Raw genomic sequence first — 23020 nt, 5'->3', positions numbered from 1 at the left:
GCTACGGCCACTCGGCGAATGGCGCCGACTCCTCCGCTCCCTCTCGGACGGCAGCCCCCCTCCTCGACCCAGGAGCACGGCAGCGAGTCTTCCGTCCCACCTGATGTTCCATCGCTCCAGCACCACCGTCGCCTCGGGCAGCCAGCGGCCGTCCCCGCTACTCCCTGCTGCCCGATCTCCTCAGCACCGCGATCCCCCTCAGCAGCGAGGGCTCTCTGACAGCGTGTCCCTCCTTCCTCCCGGGTTTCGGCACCAATGTAACAAAGTTCGTAGATTCGGGAAGAAGGAGGCGGGAACCGGCAAACATTCAACGATTTAATAACCAAAATAAACAAACGTAAAAGTACAGCGGCAGCCCCTCACGGACAACTGCCGCACACAAAACACAAAATAATATCCAGGCCTGGTCCTCTCTCGTCTTCCACTGTCGTCACTCCTCCTTTTATCCTTCCGGAGCTCCTCCGTGGGACTCGAGACCGGTGAGTGTCGCAGGTGTCGCTCATTATCATTAACTCCACCGGCCTCGCTCCGTTCCCACGGCTCTCGGCCCCGCCCCACTCACCACATATATATATATATATATATATATATATATATATATATATATATATATCTACTGCAATTCTTCAAACATTAAGAATGTTGTGTAAACAAATTGATAGAATTAAAAATTAAGTGATTTTAGTGTTTTTTCATCTAGATGAATTGGCCGTTGCCTTAAAAAATGTCATGTGGTGCGACCATGATTTATATTCAAATTAAATAATTTCCTTAACATGCTTAACATTTTTTTAATGCTCTCAGTAATCAGTGTTTAGAAACAAAGTATTTGCATTTAATTTGAGTTTTTATAAATAATGATCTCTTATTTGTTTCTATAATTTCAGAGTTGCCTTCTTAAATGTAGTTAACAGACTTATTTTTCCTGCTAATTGCATAAAACTGATAAAAATATTTTTAAAATACCATTCACTTAAGCATACTGTAGCAGTGATTCATATTTCAACCACAGAAATTATATATTTTATTTTAATTTTAATACAGTTATTGCTATTATTGGTCGCACCACACGATGAGTGGTCGCTCCAAATGACAAAAATACCTTGTATCATTAAAAATCTATTTAAGAGACGTGTGAAAAGTGCAGCACGTGGGACTAACTACAGGCATTTCTTTAGCCCCAGTTATTTCTGTACTTTGCCCAATATTGGCTGCTCAACTGACCCTTTTGCCAGGAGTTTGATTAACAGGCAGTCTGACAAAAGTAATGATTTAAGGTACATTTTGAACAGATAAAAAATGTGCGATTATAAGTTGTGATTATTTGTGAGTTAACTCATGACATTTATGCGATTAATCACAATTAAATATTTTAATCGATTGACAGCCCTAAGTTAAAATGACTAAAATTAAATGTAGGCTTATACTGGTAACTTATCAGTGGACTTTCCTCGTAAATATAGGCTATATTCTTTCGCACTTTTCTCATTCTCACTAATTCAAGTTTTTATATGAATGAACCTCTGAAGGGAACCGATTGTCTTCAGAAAAGTTTCGATGGCATTTTCATTTTACCTGATAAAGTATCATTTATGAGCTGAGCACTGCTTTGTTTACAGCCGTTACCGGGAAAACCACTATATTTCTGACGTTCCAAATTGACGTTTAATTGTGAGGTTTATCATTTTATAATTTTATTTAGTTTTTTGTTAAAACTTCTATCTCAATGGTAAATCAACTGCTATTTTGTGGTCTACAACATGAAATAATAAAAGTGTCTGCTAAATGAATCAATGTAAATGAAAGAATCCTATTATAACATGTGCATGAAAAATGTAGTAGCATTGGACTCAACTATGGGGCACCATTGTGCAGCAGCAAGCATCACGACAAAAAAAGGAACCTCAAGGTTGATCTAGGTAAATGTGTGCAAATGTATAGGGGCCCATTCCTATATTTGACTGGGGCCCCCAATTCACTAAATCCGCCCCTGGCTATGACTAGTAAAGATGAAGAGATGATCGGTTCATGTGCCGCTTGAACTGAGGCATGTTCACGACATGTTAAAAAAACCACAAAACAGTATTTGTTGTTTGAATTTCTTTAAAAAAATGACTAAATTTGAACACTGAGACTTTTTTCATTCTAAAATTAACCAGCTCTGTCTTGTTTGTCAGTGTCCTCTTTGTCCGAGATGTATTTTTCAATGCGTGAGAACATGATGTGTGGCCTAAAAGTGCCATGATTTGTCAAACGTAGCAACAGTAATGAAGGGGGGGGGGGTCTTTGCGAAGGGTCAATTTAGATTAGGGGAAGGTTGCTGGCTCAGGTGCTGAGATGACAACATGAACATCTTTCTTATAGTAGAAAAAGACTTCTAGAGTTTGTGCTTGACTGCAGCGTCAGAATTAACATGCTACCTATGATGAGCGTTTATTTTACTTTGCTTGGCAGTATAATCTGGTAGAATAGATTAAAATAGTTATTAATAAATAAATTATAAATTAGTAATAAATGCATAATTACCAAACTAAAATTACGTGCTCCGATTTATTAATTTAGCATTTTTTGCATTTTTCCTCATTGTACAAAGATGACCAAATTGCATAAAAATATCTTCCAAATTATACTAAAATAAAGTATTTTATGTATAAAAACCATCAATTGAATATAAAAGCATGCCAATCTGGGACATATATCTATAATGGAAAACACTCTGCAGTGGTCGCACCACATGATATTTTCAAATTCAATCAAAATTGACAAGCACAGAGTTGGTCACCTAAACAAAACAAGCTAGCTTCCCACAAAAGGTCACTATGAAATTTATAATGAAAATAAATAATTGCAGAAATTATTATTCATTGTTTCAGGTCATACCACATGATATCCAAATGTGTTAACTACATAACAGCCGTTAAAAAGATAATTTTTTTCCAAATTTGAAAGAGACTTACAAATCTGCCTGATGCTTCCGTGGGTCCTTGGCAAATTTGTATATGATGCAAAGTCTTATATTTGAATGGATTTCAACATAAAAGTCCCAAAATGGTAGTTTCTTGATGGTCGTACCACATGATGATCATAAAATGGAAATCATCGAACAAAGTTTGTTTGTATATTATGACAGAAATATAAATACAAATGTTTTGCAATTTTAAACAGTATTACAAAACACCTAGGAAATTATGCCAAATAGTGCAGAAAATTAATCTGAATAAATTTAGGGTAATTTCAAAGATGTTTACCAAAAAAAGTTATGGCCGGACGGTCGCACCACATGATATTTTGACACTTTGAATAACAGAAAAATTACAAATAACTAATGTTTTTTTGAAAAGTTAAAGTGAGTTCATACATGGGAGAGGCCCTTAATATACATGACATCTTTTTTATGCATTTAAACCCATTTTTAACTGAAAAAAAAAAATGCAATTGGACAGAAATTGTAGGCGTTATGTTATTCACCCATTATCTAATGTAATGAAGTTTTTTAAGGATCACTCAAATGTCCAAGTTCTTTAGGACTAGAATTGTATGGTAAAAATCATTTGATGTGACAGCTAACAGTATGTTTGCGTTCACCTAGCTTGATGTTCTGGACTAATTGGAACGAGCAGAAGCCGAGCATCATGAGGTCAACTTTAACCGGCCGGAACGTCCGCGTCATTGTTAGCGTGGATGTCATCACCCCTAATGGACTCACCATCGACCACAAAGCCGAAAAGCTATATTTTTCTGACGGCAGTCTCGGCCACATCGAGAGGTGTGATTACGACGGCTCGCACAGATACGTGAGTATGGACCCACTTTGTGTGTGACTTTAAAAAAATGCATGGAAGTGCATTAGCTGAAGCGGAGACTGTGTCTTAAGAGAACTGCAAAGATCTTTCAGTCTTTGTGAAGCTTTTCTGTTCTGCTTAGGTGAGACATTGAAGGAGGACATAAAGAAATTTCGATCCCTTCTGCTGAATACAGGTCACTTTGGTTCAGTACATTGTGACTTAAAACTAAAAATTTGCTCTTGCCAGGAGGACCAAATAAAAAGACCTAACGATGTTAAACAATAATTTAACAACAATAATTTAACATTTTTCTTATTGTTCTTAGTTCTAGGTAACAGTGTTTTTGAGTATTTCAGGTCATCTGTTCCCCTTCAGGATGCAGAAATACCATGTTTATGTAATGTATAGGGCTTTCAGTTGAACATGTTAATTTAATAAAATTAATTATAAAAATAATGCACAAAAAACAACGCAACTGATCAAATACTTATGAAAAAGAAGTATTTGATCAGTTGCATTGATCAAAATCCTGTTTCTGTCATATGCAATAAGTACGGCACTCAGTTTAACGTGGTAATTTAATAAAATTAATTAGGCAAAAAAATACAAATAAAACTTTTGATCATACTAAAATTCCGCTTTTTCATTTGCAATAAAAACTGACACAGTTAATTATGGTCATATTTATAATCTTGTTTCTATCATGTGTACTTTTAAGTAGGGCTGATAGTTTGCCAGTTTTATTTAGTAAAACAAACACATTTACAACCCTACTTAAGAAATTATTCCAGTTATTTTAATTGACTGACAGACCTAAAAATAAGTTGTTAATAACTTCTAAAGTAAACCGTTTTTAAATTGTACTTTCATCAAGGGCCAGGAACTGCAGGATAGAGGGTTTGACACAGTTTATCGGTTGACGACCGCCAACAATGCCGTGGTGGGCTAAATAGGTTCTAGCTGGCTCATGAAACTATCTGCTCGCTAGGCTATTAAAAGGTGAAAATTGGTCTGGGCGAACAAAAGGAAGATTTGTTTTCTTGCGTGTCAGGCAGATAGCAAGGCTAGCGAGGCGGACCCTGCCAGAGTGTGCTGGAGGAGGAAGTGCCATCTAGGTTACAGCTGACAGATTCAAACTCCAGCCTTTTCAATCTTCCTCTAGAGGAAAAGGCACAGAGCCACACATTCAAACTCCCAGGAGTTTGAATTAATCATGCAAATTAGATGACACTTTCTTATTAACAACAAAACATCAAATATGGCCCTATTTACTTTAAAAAATGTGTGATTTCTAAACTACTTGAATCAACCAATTGTTTTACAGCTGTGTAATGTAATAATTTCTAGAAAGTAAGTATTGAATATGTTGTATACATTTAGTTATTGCTTTCACATTAGGCTTTGGTGAAAAGTCAATTCAATAAAGATTTGCACCTTCTATAATGCACTGCGTAATTTATAAATTTCTCCAAAGGTAGTGAGTGCGTTGTAGAAATGTTACAGTAATGCAATAGCAATGTTATAACTTTCAAATGAGGCTTTTCTCTTCAGTGAGAATTGTTTGCCTCGAATTTGCAGTTTTCAGTTTTTAATCATTTCAGTCATGACAACTCTCAGAATAGTTTGTGAAACATTTTATTAATGTAAATGAAAAATGTACATAGGTTTGGTATTGGCGGACTAGATCTGCTACGCTGCTGCTGGAGCTGTGGCTGCTGCTGCTGCAGAGCAAGTTGACTTGCTTCTGCAAAAGAACATAATCAAAAAGATTATGAGAGAGATACTTCCCCCAAGCAGATCTAGGCAGGTGGTGCTGGGGAGGTGGTGGGCTGAAGAGAGAGCTCTCATAGCGCACATTAACTGTGCACTGGTTTGTAGGAGGCGAGGTTATATAGAGGACTAGTAATGAATGTGTGAACCCGATTGGTTGGAGACGTTACGATAGAATGAACCAATCGGGGCGTGAATAGAGTTTCATGGCTGAACTATTTATTACTGTGTAATTTAATGTTTTCTTTATAGAAAGTAGTGAATGTGTTGTAGAAATGCTGCATTTATGTTGGTACTTTCAAATGAGGCTCATTGATATGGAAGCCCTAGTCCACCACTGGAGAAAAAAAAAAGGAATTGTGGCTTTTAATCTAATAATTCAGACTTTTTTTTTTTCTTGCAATTGTGATTTTACATCTGGTAATTCTAAAAAAAAAAAAAATCTCAGAATTGTGAGATATAAGCTCAGAGTTGCATGATATAAACTCTTAATTAAAAAAAAAAAAATTATAATAATATTCTGAGAAATAGTCAGGTTTTTTTCTTTTTTTTTCTCAGAATTACGAGATTATATCTCGCAATTTTGACACACAGTTGCAAGTTATAAAATCAGAATTGAGATATAAATTTGCAATTCTGAGCACATGGTTTTCCCTCTCAAAATTGGACTTTATAACTCACAGTTGCCAGTTTATATCTCACAATTCTGAGAAAAACAGGTGGGGGCAAGTCACACATTTTCAAGTCTCAAGCAAGTCTCAAGTCCCTACCATCAAGTCTCAAGCAAGTCTCAAGTCACAGTACAAACAAATCAAGCAAGTCAAGTCAGTGGCTCAGCTCAAGCAAGTCAAGTCGAGTCTTGATAGGGGTAAAGTCACAGTATCAAACAGGAACCAATATATTTTTTTATATATTCAATATCAATATATTGTGGATATGTTGTAGAAAATGTTACATTAACACAAAGTTCGGTCATGAAACTCTAGATGGCGCAGAACTACAGATTTTACCTCATTCTGATACAATGAATGAGGTAGTTGTGGCCGTTGTGGATAGAGAGTTGGACTTGTAACCCGAAGGTCGTGGGTTCGAGTCTCAGGTCCGGCAGGGATTGTAGGTGGGGGAGTGAATAACCAACACTCTCTCCACCCTCAATACCACGACTGAGCAGAGACCCTTGAGCAAGGCACCGAACCCCCAACTGCTCCCCGGGCGCCGCAGCGTTGGCTGCCCACTGCTCCGGGTGTGTGTTCACTACTGTGTGTACACTTGGATGGGTTAAATGCAGAGCACACATTTCACTGCTGGTTATACTCTGTATAATTGTGTATGTGACAAATAAAACAAATTATTATTATTATTATTAATTATAATGACATCATTATTCACTTAGCGTAGCTGATTGGTTACTTTTCACATCAGCAGCTCAACATTCAAAACTGGGCCTGTGTTTGCTGTAGCAGTTGCAGCGCGCTTCAGAAACCTCCACCTCCCCCAGCTCCACCTGTACAAATCTGCTACAGGGTGATTTCATGTATGTTATATATATATATTAAGCTTTTTTTGCATCAATTCAGATTTTTAGTTTTCAATTTTATAGTATGTACTGCGTAATTTACCAATGTCTAAACATAGTATATGCATTGTAGAAACGCTACAGCAATGTTATCATTTTCAAATTAAGCGTTTCTCTTCACAATTGGCTGAGAACCATTTGCTTTATTTAAGATTTGTAGTTTTTAGTTTTTAAGCATGTTACTTCATGAATTTAGAAACAAAAGCAGTAAATGCATTGTAGAAACGTTACACTAATGTTATCCCATTTAAATAAGGCTTTTCTGTTGACAGTTGGCTTTAAAAAGCATTTGCTTCAACTCCGTCGTTTTCAGTTGTTAATAATTTTGCAATTTCTTTAACGGAGAATGGGCAATAAAAATGTCACATTGTCGCAATTCTTTTCAGTGCTTATAAAAATCATATCCGATCAGATCTGACCACCTTATGAGAACTTTCGACTTGCTCTGTAAGTAAAAGGGGGTGGAGCTTAGCAAGGGGTCAGTATAGCTTTAAATAAAATAGAACCTGTTTTAGTTAAGGTTATGTTTGAGCAACCCTCTGTAGCATTATTGGAGAGCAAAGTCTGAGATAATCCCTGCTTAGAAGCTACATGAAACGTAAGCCTGCGCTCGGAGCGGGAATGTCATGTTCTTGTCCACTGATTCGTAATTCAATGCTAAAAACTTTCGATCTTAAGAGAGCACGAAGAGGTTTTCACCTGTCGATATGACAGCTCTGACATTAGAATGTCATGCAGATGCGTCTGCCGCATCTTTCATCCTGATCCCCCACACATGTGCGGGTGGTGACGGAACACTTGGGAATAAAGACGTCTCGACCGCACGAGAGTGAGAACACGTGCTTGACATGTTGTCATCGCGGATTAAAGCACGAGCCTCGCTCTCCATGCGCCCATCGAGCCGCCTATTATTATTACAAAGACTCTGGCATTCAAACGGACGACCCTTCAGAGACATCTGTGTCTGCGTGTGTTACTGAAGAGCGGTTAATGCTGCACTTCAGAACAGATGTGTGTGGCTCACGAAAGCCTTCGGAAATAAATAGCAAAAAACACGAAAAGCTCTTAAAGCTGGAAAGAAATGTGTGCAGCCTCTTTTTTTGTTGATGGGTTACATGCAGTTATCATAGAAAATTTAATGAATAATTTGCAGTGACTTGTTTTGTGGACATTATATTATATAGTAACGTAACAGAAATATTGGTATATGTATTTGGATTTGTTTATTTATTTATTCTTCATTTTCCTTGTTGCTTTGCTATGTTAAGCCAAGATAGTTTTTATGGCCTGAAGGTTTTTTTTTTTTTTTTATGTATTTATATGTTTTATCCATCCATCCATCTATCTATCTATTTATCCATCCATCCAACATTCTATTGTTCTATCATTCTATCTTGAGTTGACTTTATTCTTTTTTTCTCTCTGAAAAAAGAAAACCAAAACAAAACAAAATCAATCACCAAATTAAAAGTGCCTTGATTTTAGTTTGTTTTATTTATTTACTGCTGTTTGTTCTCAATATTTTTGTAAATATTATTTTTTTTCATTTTTTTTACACACACAGGAGAAAAATATACTAAATCTCATTTACTTTTCTTAATTGCTTTGACATTAATTTGTTTTATTTACTGCTTTGCTTTTTCTCTTTTTTTTCCACATAAATTTGAGAATTCAGAAGTGTTTTTTTTTGTTGTTTTTTTCACGCACAGCAGAAAAAAAAAAAAAAAAATAGACTTAGTGAATTATTTCATTTAATGTACCATATGGAGTTGTGGAGATAAATAAATAAAAATATTAAACTTATGATTATATATTTTCCACTGAGTAAGTCATGACAGTTTAATTTTGATACGGATCAAATGTTTTCAGTGAAAGTTGACTAACTCTCTTTTATTTTACTTACCAAAATCTAATTTTACATTGTTGAGTGTCGATTTTGAATCCCGGTTCGTTCCCATCTCTACCATCTCAGTGTTTCTGATTGACTGGACTCAATTAATTTCCTTCAGGCACGTGAAGAACAGCCCCTCACTCTCACAGCTTATCTAGCTCCCTGAGGCCATGCGTGATGTACTGTATCCCTGTGTCTGTTACGACAGCGATTCCATTTACACTCTCTGTAGATCTGGGTTAATCATTTATAATGTGGGGGATAATGGAGAAGGGTTGTCCTTCAGGTGTTACGGTGCTTCCCCTCTGGCTCTGGACGGGCCGTGTGTCTGTTTGAATTATACAGATACTCAGTGGGCTTTATTTTGGTCTGGCACCTTTGTGCTGAAAGTAAACTGTCTGATGGAACTGTGCTGTACAGCAGGAGAGATGCCTTCATTTATTTATTACCGGTGCTTCAGAGTTATTGAATGATTTTTACAAGATAACTGTAATATTTATATTTATGAATAGACTCTATCATCTATCTGTCTGTCTGTCTGTCTGTCTGTCTGTCTATCTATCTGTCTATCCGTCTATTCATTTATCCATCTATCCATCCAACATTCCATTGTTCTATCATTCTATCTGTTGTTCATCCATCATTCTATCTATTGTTTTACCTGTCTAAATGTCTCTCCACCCATCCATCGTTCTATCTGTCGTCCTGCCTGTCTGTCTTTCTCTATTTCTATTGATCATCCATCCATCCATCCATCCACCCACCCATCCACCCATCGTTACATCTATTGTTCCATCCGTCCATCCATCCATCATTTTAATTATAATTTTTATCTATCCGTCTGTCCGTCCGTCCATCTATCCATCCATCATTTTAATTATAATTTTTACCTGTCCGTCTGTCCGTCCATCCATCCATCCATCCATCCATCCATCCATCCATCCATCCATCCATCCATCCATCATTTTAATTATCATTTTTACCTGTCCGTCCGTCCGTCCATCCATCCATCCATCCATCCATAATTTTAATTATCATTTTTACCTGTCCGTCCGTCCATCCATCCATCCATCCATCCATCATTTTAATTATCATTTTTACCTGTCCGTCCGTCCATCCATCCATCCATCCATCCATCCATCCATCCATCCATCCATCCATCCATCCATCCATCATTTTAATTATCATTTTTACCTGTCCGTCCATCCATCCATCCATCCATCATTTTAATTATCATTTTTACCTGTCCGTCCGTCCATCCATCCATCCATCCATCCATCCATCCATCCATCCATCCATCCATCCATCCATCCATCCATCCATCCATCCATCCATCCATCATTTTAATTATCATTTTTACCTGTCCGTTCGTCCATCCATCCATCCATTTTATCTATTTTTCTACCTGTCTGTCTCTTTTTCTATCCATCCATCCATCGTTCTGTCTATTGTTCTACCTGTCTGTCCATCCATCTATCTATCAATCGATCCATCGTTTTAACTGTTTTGCAATCTATCTGGAATTTAAGCACGAGTTCAAAAAGTTCAAAAAGTTTTTAAGATCATGAGAAATATAAATTCACCAAAACTTTTGACTGCTAGTCTATAACCTGAAATATTTAATTAGTGCTCTTGTAAAAAACAGTTTATTTTATTTGATTTTTTTATTATTATTACCAGGATATTTCCTCACCTAAATTCTTCCTCATAAATTTGTAGGTCATTGTGAAATCAGGACCCGGAACGTTCTTTGGCTTGGCAATTTACAGAGACTTCATCTTCTGGTCCGACTGGACGCGACGGGCCGTGATCCGCTCTGATAAGTTCACCGGAGCCAATACGAAAGTCCTCCGTGCAGACATCCCTCATCAACCGATGGGAATCATCGCTGTTTCCAATGATACCAACAGCTGTACGTGATTAATTTCCTTTGTTCCATAACATGACCCAACTGTTTTAACTTAACTCAAACCAAACGTTTTTAGATTAATTGAAACTGAAGTGTTGTGTCAACAAACCTATATAGTATATTTCTAAAAACCTTGAATCAAAGAGAGTTTTAAAACGAGCAGACAAACACGTTTTTGGTTGGTGTAGCGGATGACTTGCAGTCTTGTTTGTATTAGTCACACAAAGCTTATTTGTATTATTCACACAAGGTGTCTGTGATGTTTAGTCTGTGATGGCAGCAAACACAATACAAAGTCACTGAGGTAAGATGCGTCAGAAGTCACTGGGGGCTTTTTTGATGGGTGTGCGGGAAGCTGGAACAAAATCAACATATTTTGAGGGTCAGATAAGATGCACGTAGTCACAGTGTTCTTTGCTGACTCTACGTATTACAGGACAAGATGGGTTTCTGTCAGCACAGTGTGATAAATACAAAGACAAATCATATTAATAAGTGACTGTACATCATTAGAAGGGACTTATCCAGTAATTACAGGCTGATATATTTCCATAAGTAAAATTAATTCTGTATCCATGGTAAAGGACCTACTCCGAGTCAATTTTTTTATTCAGATTGTATCTGTTTATTCAGATCTTGAATCAGGATTGTGGTTAGGGTTCAGATTATGACCTAGACTCAAATACAGAATGTGATTCAGATTCCTTTTGCTCTGAATTTAGATTATTATCTATATTGTGTATTCATATTGTAATATAGGTTATATTTGCTCTGAAGATGTAGATTCCAATCTGTAATCTATGTATTCTGTATGTAATCTGTCATCTCTGTCAGTCTAGTCTAATTTGCAATCTATGTAGTATGTTTTATACTATAAATACAAATTGTGAATCATATTAAAAATTTTATTCTTTTTGATCTGAATATGTAGATTCTAAGGCAAATATGTGATCTATATTCAAAAGGTATGATTTGTACTGCAATTACAGATTGTGATTCAGATTCCCCTTTGATTTGAATCTAGATTTTGGGTTCAGATTATGATCTATATTGTACACGCTCATTGCAATCTAGATTCTATTTGCTCTGAATATATATTCTAAATATAAATTATGATCAAAATTTAGATTTATGAACTAGACATGCAGACTGTAATTTAAATTCCTTTTTGTTATACCTTAAATCCACGTTCAGGATTCACATTTTACATCCATGTTATAATTTAGAATATTTTTGCTCTGAATATATAGATTCTAAATTAAGATCAAAAAGTATAATTTATGCTATACAGATTGCCTTTGATTTGAATCTAGATTTTGGATTCCGATTGTGATCTGTATTATACACCCATGCTGCAATCTAGATTATGATTGCTCTGAATATATATATTCTAAATATACAGTAAATTGTGATCTAAATTTATGATATATATTTTACATTCATATTGTAACCCAGATAGCTCCAAATATATAGATTATAAATGAAAAGTATTAATGTATTTATTTGTTTATTTATTTTCTAGATTCCAGATTCAGGTTATGATCTATATTGTACATCACTGACACATTGTGATTTAGATTCTGATTATAATTTAGACTCTATATATATATATATATATATATATATATATATATATATATATATATATATATATATAAATAACTATATATAAATAACTCTATATATTCCATTTATTATAAATCTAGATTCTGTGTCCAGATTATAAATTATATTGTATTTTATATTGTCAGTATTTTAAATGCATTTTTTCTCTTGCTTTTTTGTCAAATAATATAATGCAGAAATGCCAAGTAAAAGTACACTTTGTTATTTTCACTATATTACAAACATTTTTACATACATTTTGCATATGTAAATTTAAGCAGACAAAAAAAAAAATGAATCTAAATAACCCACTTCAGTATTTGTCACTGAATTAATACTACAGCGTATCCATCTAGGGAAATTCCATTCAAGTCCCATTCAAAATACTGAAACCCAGTCCATCCTGGCCATGGAAGTACATTTACATAATTTCTGTTTAGTGCACATGGTGACTTTTACATTTATATTTCCTGACTACGAAACTTAAACCTGCCATGCTTGGTAATTGCATCTGTTGAAACTCCCAAGGAGCACGACATTTCAAGTACATGAGGCGTAAATCTTTTAAAGCGAAGAAACCAAACTCGATTCACCGGGGAAGTAAAACTGTACCATGAATTTTACAGAATTAGCAGAATTTATAGAACGTGACACATTTATAGAATGCCGACTTTCCACTCCGCTTCTTTCTTGGCTTCGATACAGACGTTTCTTTGTTTGCAGTTCAAGCCTGTGTTTCAAATGATTCTAATGGAAGTAGCTTAGATGCTTGGCATCCCAAACTGCAAGTTGAGATTTTCTCATCTCAGGACTCTCTTAGGAGATTTGGACCTCGGTAGCCACCATCCCTCCAATCTATATAGCGCAGACGACTCTATTAAGAGAATTCGCTCAGACGGAGCTATAAAATGCTGAAATTCGAAGTAATTCCCCACATTACTTTTGAAATCATAACAAAAATAATACAATCTTAATGCACCCTTATGCTGTTCCAAACCACATTACTTTTTCCTTCTGCGAATAATAATATAATTAATTTTTTTTTTAGGTTAACTGTCCCTTTAAAAGTGGGTACCATCTGCAGTTCCTTTTATTCCAACTAATAAACATTCCTTTATAATCGCTGGCCAACAGGAATCAGCCATCGAAGAGTCCAAGCTATTAAAAGCCCCATCTCATAATAAGCAGAAGTCTTCCAGGACTGAAGCCCCATGTCGCTACAGTGAAAGACACTGGCCCACTGCACTCATCTGAATCCTCACCATTTGTGCAGGGGAATACGCTCGGCCCACGGCTCTGGAGTCTGGCAGCCGCTTGTGTGTAGATAGGGCACGGTTTAGAGACCCACGCTCCACGCCAACGTCTGTGCCAAGCACAGTTCAAACTCACACCCGCTGAGGAGCCCAACCCTCTGACTGGCACTGCAAGAGTGCCCTTCAAGCCTTGAGTGTGTGTGTGTGTGTGTGTGTACGGTGCTGGGCTGAATTGTGTTAAAAGCCATCGGATGCCTTAAGCCACATTTAAAATAGAGCGTTCTGAAAGGCAGTGAGAAATTAATCAAATATTTCACACAGCATTCAATAATGCTTTTCTTTATTCCAACAAACAAACAAGTTTTGTGCTCATTACTAAATAATACAAGGAGCCTTATTTATATTAATTAATCAATATGCTAGAAAGATTCTGTGTCTGAATTTCTTGAATCTAAATCCAGATTCTCATTCAGATTCCTGTTGCTCTCAATATAGGTTCCAAATCTTGATTGTGGTCCATACTCTAAATGTAGATTATGGTTCAGATTCCATTTGCACTGAATATAGAATTCTGGAGCCAGATTATGATTATACATCCAAATTGAAATCCAAATTAATTTTGTTAATTTTGTAAACAAAGATTGTGATTCAGATTCATATTGATAATAATTTATGCTCTAAAGAAAGAAAGAAAGAAAGAAAGAAAGAAAGAAAGAAAAAGAACCGCATGCATCTTGTATGCATATGTAAAATGCATTGCATACAGATTGTACATACTGTATATATTGTAAGTACATACAGATTGTAATTCAGATTTCCCTTGCTCTAAATATAGATTCTAAATAAAGATTTTGGTCTAGATTTAGATTAGATTCCATATTTTAAATCAAGATTGATTAAAATTCTGTTTGCTCTAAATATGGAATTCTGAAACCAGATTATGATCCATCTAAATTTTAATCCAAATGATTATTATTTATGATTATAAATCAAGATTGTGATTCAGATTCATATTGTTCAGAAATTAGGTTCTGCATCCATCTTATTAATAGATTATAACTGAGGGTTGTGGTCAAAATTCGGAGTAGGATCCATATTCTAAATCCAGTTTCTGAAAATAGATTATGATCCCTTTTGTACATCCAAATTGCAATCCAAATTCATTTGTTCTGAAAATTGATTTCAAACCAAGATTGTGATTAAAATTCACATTATTCAGAATTGAAATTCTGGATCCAGATTATTTATTGATTTTGAAGGTTATGAAGGTTGTGGTCAAGATTCAGATTAGTATTCATATTCTAAATCCAGATTATTTGAACACATAGTCCTGTAATCAGGTTATAATCTATATTGTACATACATCCATATTGCAATCCAAATACATTTTGCTCTGAATTAGAGGCCTAGATTCTACATTCTGATGCTTTAATGCTAAAACCAAAATAGTAATAATAAATAACAATACTTTTATATTTATTTTATTCTTTTACTTATTTACTCTATTAAAGTTTTTTTTTTTATTTTATTGTTTTTTATTTATAAATAAATAATAATAATAAAAAACTTTAACCCAAATAACCCACCTTGATTGCTTTCCATGAAACCATGAATCGCCCAATATTATACTTCACAGAATTTCCAAGCTGCTTTTTCCTTTTTTTCTTCTTCTGCCATTCTTTCTTAACTTTTTGTACACATTCAAACATGGTACCAAACATAGCATTTATGTGCCATGTTTGAATGTGTACTACAATTTCAATTCTTATGTTTAAATTCTTAACCCAAAATATGAGCAGTAAAGCTTGTCGAACGTTTGTAAATCATATGATTTGTTTCAGTGCACTAAAATGAGTGATTTCTTACCAAGGATTTCTCTTATTACTTTTAGGTGAGTCATCCCCCTGCAGTGTGAATAATGGAGGGTGCCATGACCTTTGCCTTTTGACTCCACTTGGTGTGGTGAACTGTACTTGCCGTGGAGAACGGATATTGCTGGATGATAACAGATGTGTATGTAAGTCCTGTACCCTCTCTCTGTATCTCTCTCTATCTATACAATTTTCTAGTATGTCTCAGTTCTTTGAGTTATGTGGCTAAGTCCATATCTGTTAGTATTGAGGCTATCTTTACGCTGGCTTATTCCAAATAATAGCATATATTTCTGTTTGGGATGCTGGTGATAAAGCAAGTTTTGAGAATGTGAAATGTTTGGTGGCTGATTCACTCTGGATTGAAATTCAGAGCGCACATTCAGGTCTGCCGTGCCCTAGGCCTGGAGGCGGATAGCTGAGAAACGGGGCATGTGGGACAGAACGGCCGCTTTTGGCATAGTGAGAAGAACATTTTGCTGCTCTAGGAACAAACTACAGCATAAATCTATCAGCGAGGATGTGGCCCGACAACCTTATTACTGCATCATTATTAAGCTCATTATTAATTATATTATTATTATTATTAATATTATTTACAAATCTATATCACTGAGATTTCTGTGGCTCTAATGTAGATTCCAAATCCAGATTGTGATTCCAAATCGTTTTGTGATTCCAATTCAGAGTTTAGGTTCTGGGGCCAGTTGCATAAACTTAGCCACCAAGTTAAGACTGTGTCTGAATAACTAGTTTGACCAACTAGCAGGTGCCAAGGGGAAATCAGTCTTACTTTTCCAATACAAATAATACCAATACCTTTTCATAACTGAATTAAAAAAGTTATGACCAGTCTCGAAGAATTAAAATTAGATAGTCTAAGCAACCGGCCCCTGGACCCAGATTATGAAAAACCAAGTGTGCACAGAGATTATAATTAAGTGATCTGGACTCAGATTGTGATCCATATTTTGAATCCAGATTATGATTCACATTCTATTTGCTATGAATATGTCATTCTAGAACCAGATTGTAATCTATATAGTACATCCATATTGCAGCTAAAATTAATTTTACTTCAAATATTCTAAATTCAGATTGCGATTCAGATTAATTTTGCTCAGAATTTAGGTTCTAGATCCTGATTGCATACAGATTATAATCCAGATTTCCCTTTTTCTAAATATAGATTCTAAATAAAGATGATGGTCTAGATTTAGGTTATATTCCATATTCTAAATCCAGATTTTGATTCAGATTCTGTTTGCTCTAAATATATAGATTCTTTTTTTATTTTTGTTAATCTATATTGTACATCCAGGATGTAATCTAAATTAATTTTGTTCTGAATATAAAGTCTAAATCCAGATTGTTATTCAGATTTATTTTGTTTAGATTTAGGTTCTGGATCTGTATTGTAAAATATAATTGTATATCCAAAATGCAATACAGATTTACTTTGCTTCAAATATATGGATTCGATACCAAAATTGTGATCTGGATCTAGATTATGATCCATGTTCTAAATCCAGATTACGATTCAGATTACAAAGAACCAGGATTCAGAACCAGGTTTGAATCCAAATTTTGCTCTGTATATAGATTCTAAATCAAGATTGAGATCTGAATTGTAGATTACAGATTGTTGACTAAATTTTTATTCCAGATTGTAATCCAAATTTCTTTTGCTACACTGTAAATGCCAAGTGCTTTTATTTTCACCTATTTGGAGCCACTACATATTTCTATCTGGATAGATGCGCCAGGTGTGAATGCCAGTTTCTTTACAACACATTTACATAGTTGATACTGTTGGCTAGATCTAGATTTTAAATGGTTCTGGGGGCTTCTGTCTAGATATTAATACTGGAACACCCATCTACTGTACCTGTAATTGATTTTTGTTAGGGATGGGCATGAGAACAAAAAAAAAAGAACTTTGACTTTAAGAAACATTGGTTAGATTTAGCATGGTAGCATACAGACACTATATACAGTGACTTTCAATCTAGGATTGCAACAGCGCTTGACTGTGCTTGGAGAGGATTATGGGGCTTATACACAGATGTGTTTTTGTGTTCAAACAGTTAGACATAGTGCATCAGATGGAACAGAACAGAACACAGGGGACGCAATGCAAAGGCCAAGGAGACATCCCTCTGAAGTTTGTGTACATAGACTCACAGTAAAAAATAAAAAAAGTGCAAATGGAACTGCCACATCTATCCTCGGCTGATTATGTGTCAAACACTCAAGCAGTCAATGCACATCCCTAATCTATACTTTAGCGCAGCACATCACAACTCTACAAATCTCTTTTATTCTCATCTTCTAGCCATGAACTCCTCCTGTAGCATCCACTCTGAGTTCCAATGCGGAAACGGGGAATGCATCGATTACCAACTGACATGTGACGGCATTGCACACTGCAAAGACAGGTCGGATGAGAAGATGCAGTATTGTGGTAAGAACCCAACCAGGCAGGGTGCTGTGTTTGAGCCCTCAGGTTTCATCTCTAAACTGAATGATGGAAGCTACAGAAGGTCTTCCTGTTCTCCTGTGACTCGGGCTAATAAGACGAGTTTAGAGAAGCCTGGCAAAAATGTAATGAGTTTGAGTGATGTGAAAGGCCGACTGCTGCTCTGTCTCTCTCTTGCTCTCAGATAGTTTTACTATCCAGACTTTACATTGCATATTTCTGAATAGACTATGAATATCTATCTATCTATCTATCTATCTATCTATCTATCTATCTATCTATCTATCTATCTATCTATCTATCTATCTATCTATCTATCTATCTATCTATCTATCTATCTATCTATCTATCTATCTATCTATCTATCTATCTTCATCTTCCTTTATTTAAACTGTGTTAAATAGCTCCAATGCATGTTATTGTACAGTCCTATGCCTGATCTTAGCTTTATCATTCTTTAGAGACCCGGAACTGCAGACACGGCTTTAAATCGTGCTATAACCAGCGCTGTGTGGCCAACCATCTATTCTGTAATGGCGTGAATGATTGCGAGGATAACTCAGATGAAGTTTACTGTAACAGTGGGTATTGTTTCTTCTTCTCGCAGAATTGAAACCCATTCTCAATCCAGTTTTGGTCAGTTAGTAATCTTCTCATTTTTTTTTTCCCTCATTCTGCCTGACTCTCTGGAGAAATGTAATCCATTACTCAATAGAACTCTTGAATTTGCGCCTTGCTTTAACATCTAAATAACAACATTAAGCTTTAATGCAGAAACACATCTATAATGTAGACAGCACAAACCACAGATCTCGGCATCACTATGCTTCAGTGAAGGCCAATGAAAGCTGTACTCTTTCCAGCAATACAGGAATCTAAATGCGTCTAGAAACTTTTGATTTTGGAGATAAATAAAATACTACGCATTACATATATTTTTATTGTATCTTGTCACCTGAAGCCACTGAAACGTGATTATCTCTTTTTGGTAAGAATCAAACTCAGACCAGTTTTGCATTCACACTGGACTTGAAAATACCATTTAGTTTTCTCATTTAGTTAGCACAAATATCTTTAATATCAGTGTATTTACACTATTATTATTATTATTTGTAATTATACAAATGTGAAAGCAAAGGTAACCAACTTTTAAATATTAAACTTTACTGAAACAATCTTGGTTAATTTGGTTTGCTTAAAAGTGGTCTAACTTAATCTAAAACATTTTGTTTGGTTTAAAGTAGACTGACTTTGTTTAAAGCATTTTGATTTGCTTTAAAGGGGTTTGACTTGATTTAAAGCATTTTGGTCTTCTTTAAAGTGGTTTGACTTTCATTTAAAGTATTTGTATCTGCTTAAAAGTGGTCTGATTTCTTTTAAAGTATTTTGATTTGCTGTAAAGTAGTTTGACTTTATTTAAAGCATTTTGATTTTTGTTTAAAGTGGTCTGACTTCTTTTAAAGCGTTTTGGTTTGCTTTAAACTGGTTTGACTTCATTTAAAGCATTTTAGTTTTCTTAAAAGTGGTTTGACTTCATTTAAAGCATTTTGGTTTTCTTAAAAGTGGTTTGACTTAATTTAAAGCATTTTGATTTGCTTAAATGTGGTCTGACTGTATTTAAAGTGTTTTGTTTGCTTTAACGTGTATCTAGTTAATTGTTTTTTTTTTCCTTCTGGTTCCAGATTCCTCGTGTTCATCCTCTGAGCGACGTTGTGCAGACAGTGCCTGTATTCCTGCATCATCCTGGTGTAATCAGATCATTGATTGCGCTGACGCATCAGACGAGAAAAGCTGTAGTAAGATTGGCATGTGTGAAGGCGCTAGCCCATTCGCACTTCTGAGGGTATGTGTGTTTGCGTGTCTCATTGTCCTCTCTGTGTTTCCAGATAGCACAAGCTGCATGGAATACTACAGACTGGGTTCTCGCGCCAGCAACAGCGAGAGGTTTCTAAGCTGCAATTCTACATCGTTGTGTGTTCATCCCTCCTGGATCTGTGATGGAGCCAACGACTGTGGGGATTACGCAGACGAAATACACTGCCATGGTAGAAATGCATTTGCATTCTCTCCCCCAGACTGTCTTTCTCTTGTTTGTTTGTGTTCAAAGTACAATGTTGTCATGTTAAGAATGGAAAATAGCACTGGGAACAAAGGGAATTTTTACAAAGTTTGCATTGCGATGCAGTGACGGCTCACATCGCCAGCGCCTTTTATGAGGCTGTGAAATGTGGACTTTTTTGACTCAATCACGCTGAGTCCTGCCAAATATTTGACAGTAATATACTTAGATATTTATGATATATGTAGAAAGCCCAGGACCTACTGGGAATATTTAGTGACTTAATAAGTCCTTGTGGCTGAGTGAAACAGAACTCTGGAAGTCGATGAGTGTGTAGATTTTTTTTGCGGAACTTTACAGTCCTGTCAGAATTTAAGAGCTGCGCGCACATAAACGTCATCGCAATATTTTAATTAAAAGTTGGAAAGTTGGAGTTGTCTTTGAAATCTGCAAGTTAGGGAATGAATTGTGGTAGTTGCTAATGATTGTGTGAATTTTTAATTGTAACTCGTTGATGCTACAGTTTAATTTATTCACATTCTGACATATACATACATACATACATACACACAGACAGTATGTGTGTAAATGTAACTGTAGCATCAACAAGTCAATTATTTTTTTATATAATAATTTTTACACATACTTTTTAATGATCACAATTGAATAATTTATTAACTTCATTTATTCATTTACACAATGCTATATAAAGTCAATGCAAATTGTTGCAGGTTTTTTCACGGTTATTAATTTTAAACTGAAAATGAAAGAATGAATAAATAAATCCCTATACTAATTTTGATTTGACAATAATTTAGACTTTTTATTTCACTACAGGTTCGATTATGACCATTTTATGTGTTGACAGAATATATATGCTTTTCACTTTTACTTTAATAATCATAGTTTAAAATTTATTTTTTATTTTTTATATGGATTTTCATATTTTAAGATTTAAACTTGGTCTTGGAAAAATGGTAAAACAACATAATATATAAAGGAAAAGTATCATATGAATGATACCATATTAAATCATTTTCTTAGACAGTTTTAGAGTCTTTACACAGCAAAGAAAAAAATGTTTTAATAAAAATCAATGCCTAGGGACATAAAAGTGCCTGTAAACACCCATTTATGATTTCAAAACTTCTACGTAGGAACTTTTCTGGAAGTCTTGAAGGCAGAAATACATAATGCAAATGTGTGATGGTTTGCTAAAGCACTGATTCTCTGAAAATGTTTATGTCCTTTAAAATACTCAACTCCAGAAGAGTCCTCCAGAAATTAGCACGAACCTTTAATAGAAATATGAAGAGGATTCAACTCCTGACCTTTGCTTGTGGTCCCTCCTATCTTGTAGAAAACAAAAACTCAGATGTTCCCTGTTATTTTACTCAAGGAGATGCTGCAGGTTTAAAACAACCTTGATACACAAGTCAGAATCCAAACGCAAATACAAAACCACGGATAGCAAATTGGATAATTGGAAACATTTAGAGGTCATACAATTGATTTGTTTACTGCATATTCTCATCCTTTTTTCTCGAAATGGTGGTGAACCTAGTAAACCCTTTGGTAATTGCTGAAAGTAAGAACTTCAGATGGTTTTCTACAGGTTCCCTCAAACCCTCATAGTCTTAATTTTGGCGTTTCTCCCAGCTTCTTCAGTGCATACGTGTGAGGATGGCCATTTTGCGTGTCCCAGTGGAAACTGCATCTCCAGTGTCTGGTTGTGCGATGGACAGAAAGACTGTGAGGACGGAGCAGATGAATTTCAATGCGGTGAGCGCCACCTTTCTACATTTTTCAACTGATCAGGCCTGCCGGACACATTGTGTGCTCTATATGTCATCCTAATGAATATATTCACTTTATTTATCTTAAAATCACTACCATCTACATTGGAACGTAAGTGCTATTTTGCTCTATTGATCCACTTGTCGTGGCTGGTATGTGGTAAGTGCTAAATGTAAGAGTTTAGCTGCTTGACATTCCTGGCTTTACAGAGTTACAGTTATGCTTTTATCAAAAAGTTATGCTCAGTTTCTTGTCTGTTCTTTGTTTTATTCATTTCAAATTCCAGACAAATTATTGTAGAAGTCTGATAAGCTGGTACTTTTATGTGATTGCATTTCTTGAAGCTCATTTCCACTCGCAACTGTAAAAAAAAAAATAGTAATTGCGAGTTTATATGTCCCATTTGTGACTTTGTATTTCAAAATGTTGACTTTTTTGACAAAAAATTACTTTTTTCTTGTAATTGTCAAATTCTCAATTAACTTTTTTCTCGTAGTTCTCAAAATGTGATTTTTAATTTTGCATGTGACTTTATTTCTCGTTATAGCGACAATTCTGCTTTATATCTTAATGTGACCATTTCTCGTAATTATAACACTATTTCTTACAATTTGTAACATTTTGGCTTCAATGGTGACTAAATCACGCAATGTGACTTTATTTCTCGTTATAGCGATTTGTTTTCCAGAATTGGTACTATATCTCACATTATGTCTATATATCTTGCACTGCTGCTTTATATATCGCAATGCAATATTATTTCTGTAATTATGACTTTATTGCTAACACTTTGCAAATTTATATCTCCCATGGTGAATTTATAACTGAAAATGTAACTTTAAATCTCACAGTGTGACTTTATTTCTCGTTATGGCAACATTTTCTTTTAAAATTGCTACTATATCTTGCACTATGACTAGCCTATATATCTTGCAGTGCTGCTTTATATCTCACAGTGCAACTTTACTCCTCTTTATTTTTCTCAATTTGTGAATATAAATCTCCTGTGGTGACTTTATATCTGA

General features: G+C 35.2%; 1 protein-coding gene across 1 annotated transcript in view; it reads left to right on the top strand.

Moving 5' to 3' along the window:
- Positions 1–23020, top strand: part of LOC306867723 (low-density lipoprotein receptor-related protein 1B-like) — a gene marked incomplete at its 5' end in the record, with an annotated part of 282208 nt that overhangs the window by 181247 nt on the left and 77941 nt on the right. Inside the window, 8 exons of the mRNA XM_079413559.1 lie at positions 3590–3794; positions 10742–10934; positions 15681–15806; positions 17996–18124; positions 18601–18720; positions 19822–19935; positions 20026–20184; positions 21858–21980. Coding sequence (XP_079269685.1) covers positions 3590–3794; positions 10742–10934; positions 15681–15806; positions 17996–18124; positions 18601–18720; positions 19822–19935; positions 20026–20184; positions 21858–21980 — 1169 coding nt within the window. The remainder of the gene's footprint in view (positions 1–3589; positions 3795–10741; positions 10935–15680; positions 15807–17995; positions 18125–18600; positions 18721–19821; positions 19936–20025; positions 20185–21857; positions 21981–23020) is intronic.

The sequence above is a fragment of the Barbus barbus genome (genome assembly GCF_936440315.1).
Source record: "Barbus barbus genome assembly, chromosome: 49".
Classification (NCBI taxonomy): domain Eukaryota; kingdom Metazoa; phylum Chordata; class Actinopteri; order Cypriniformes; family Cyprinidae; genus Barbus; species Barbus barbus.
Note: the sequence above shows the minus strand (reverse complement) of the source record. Positions and strands in the feature narration are given on the sequence as shown.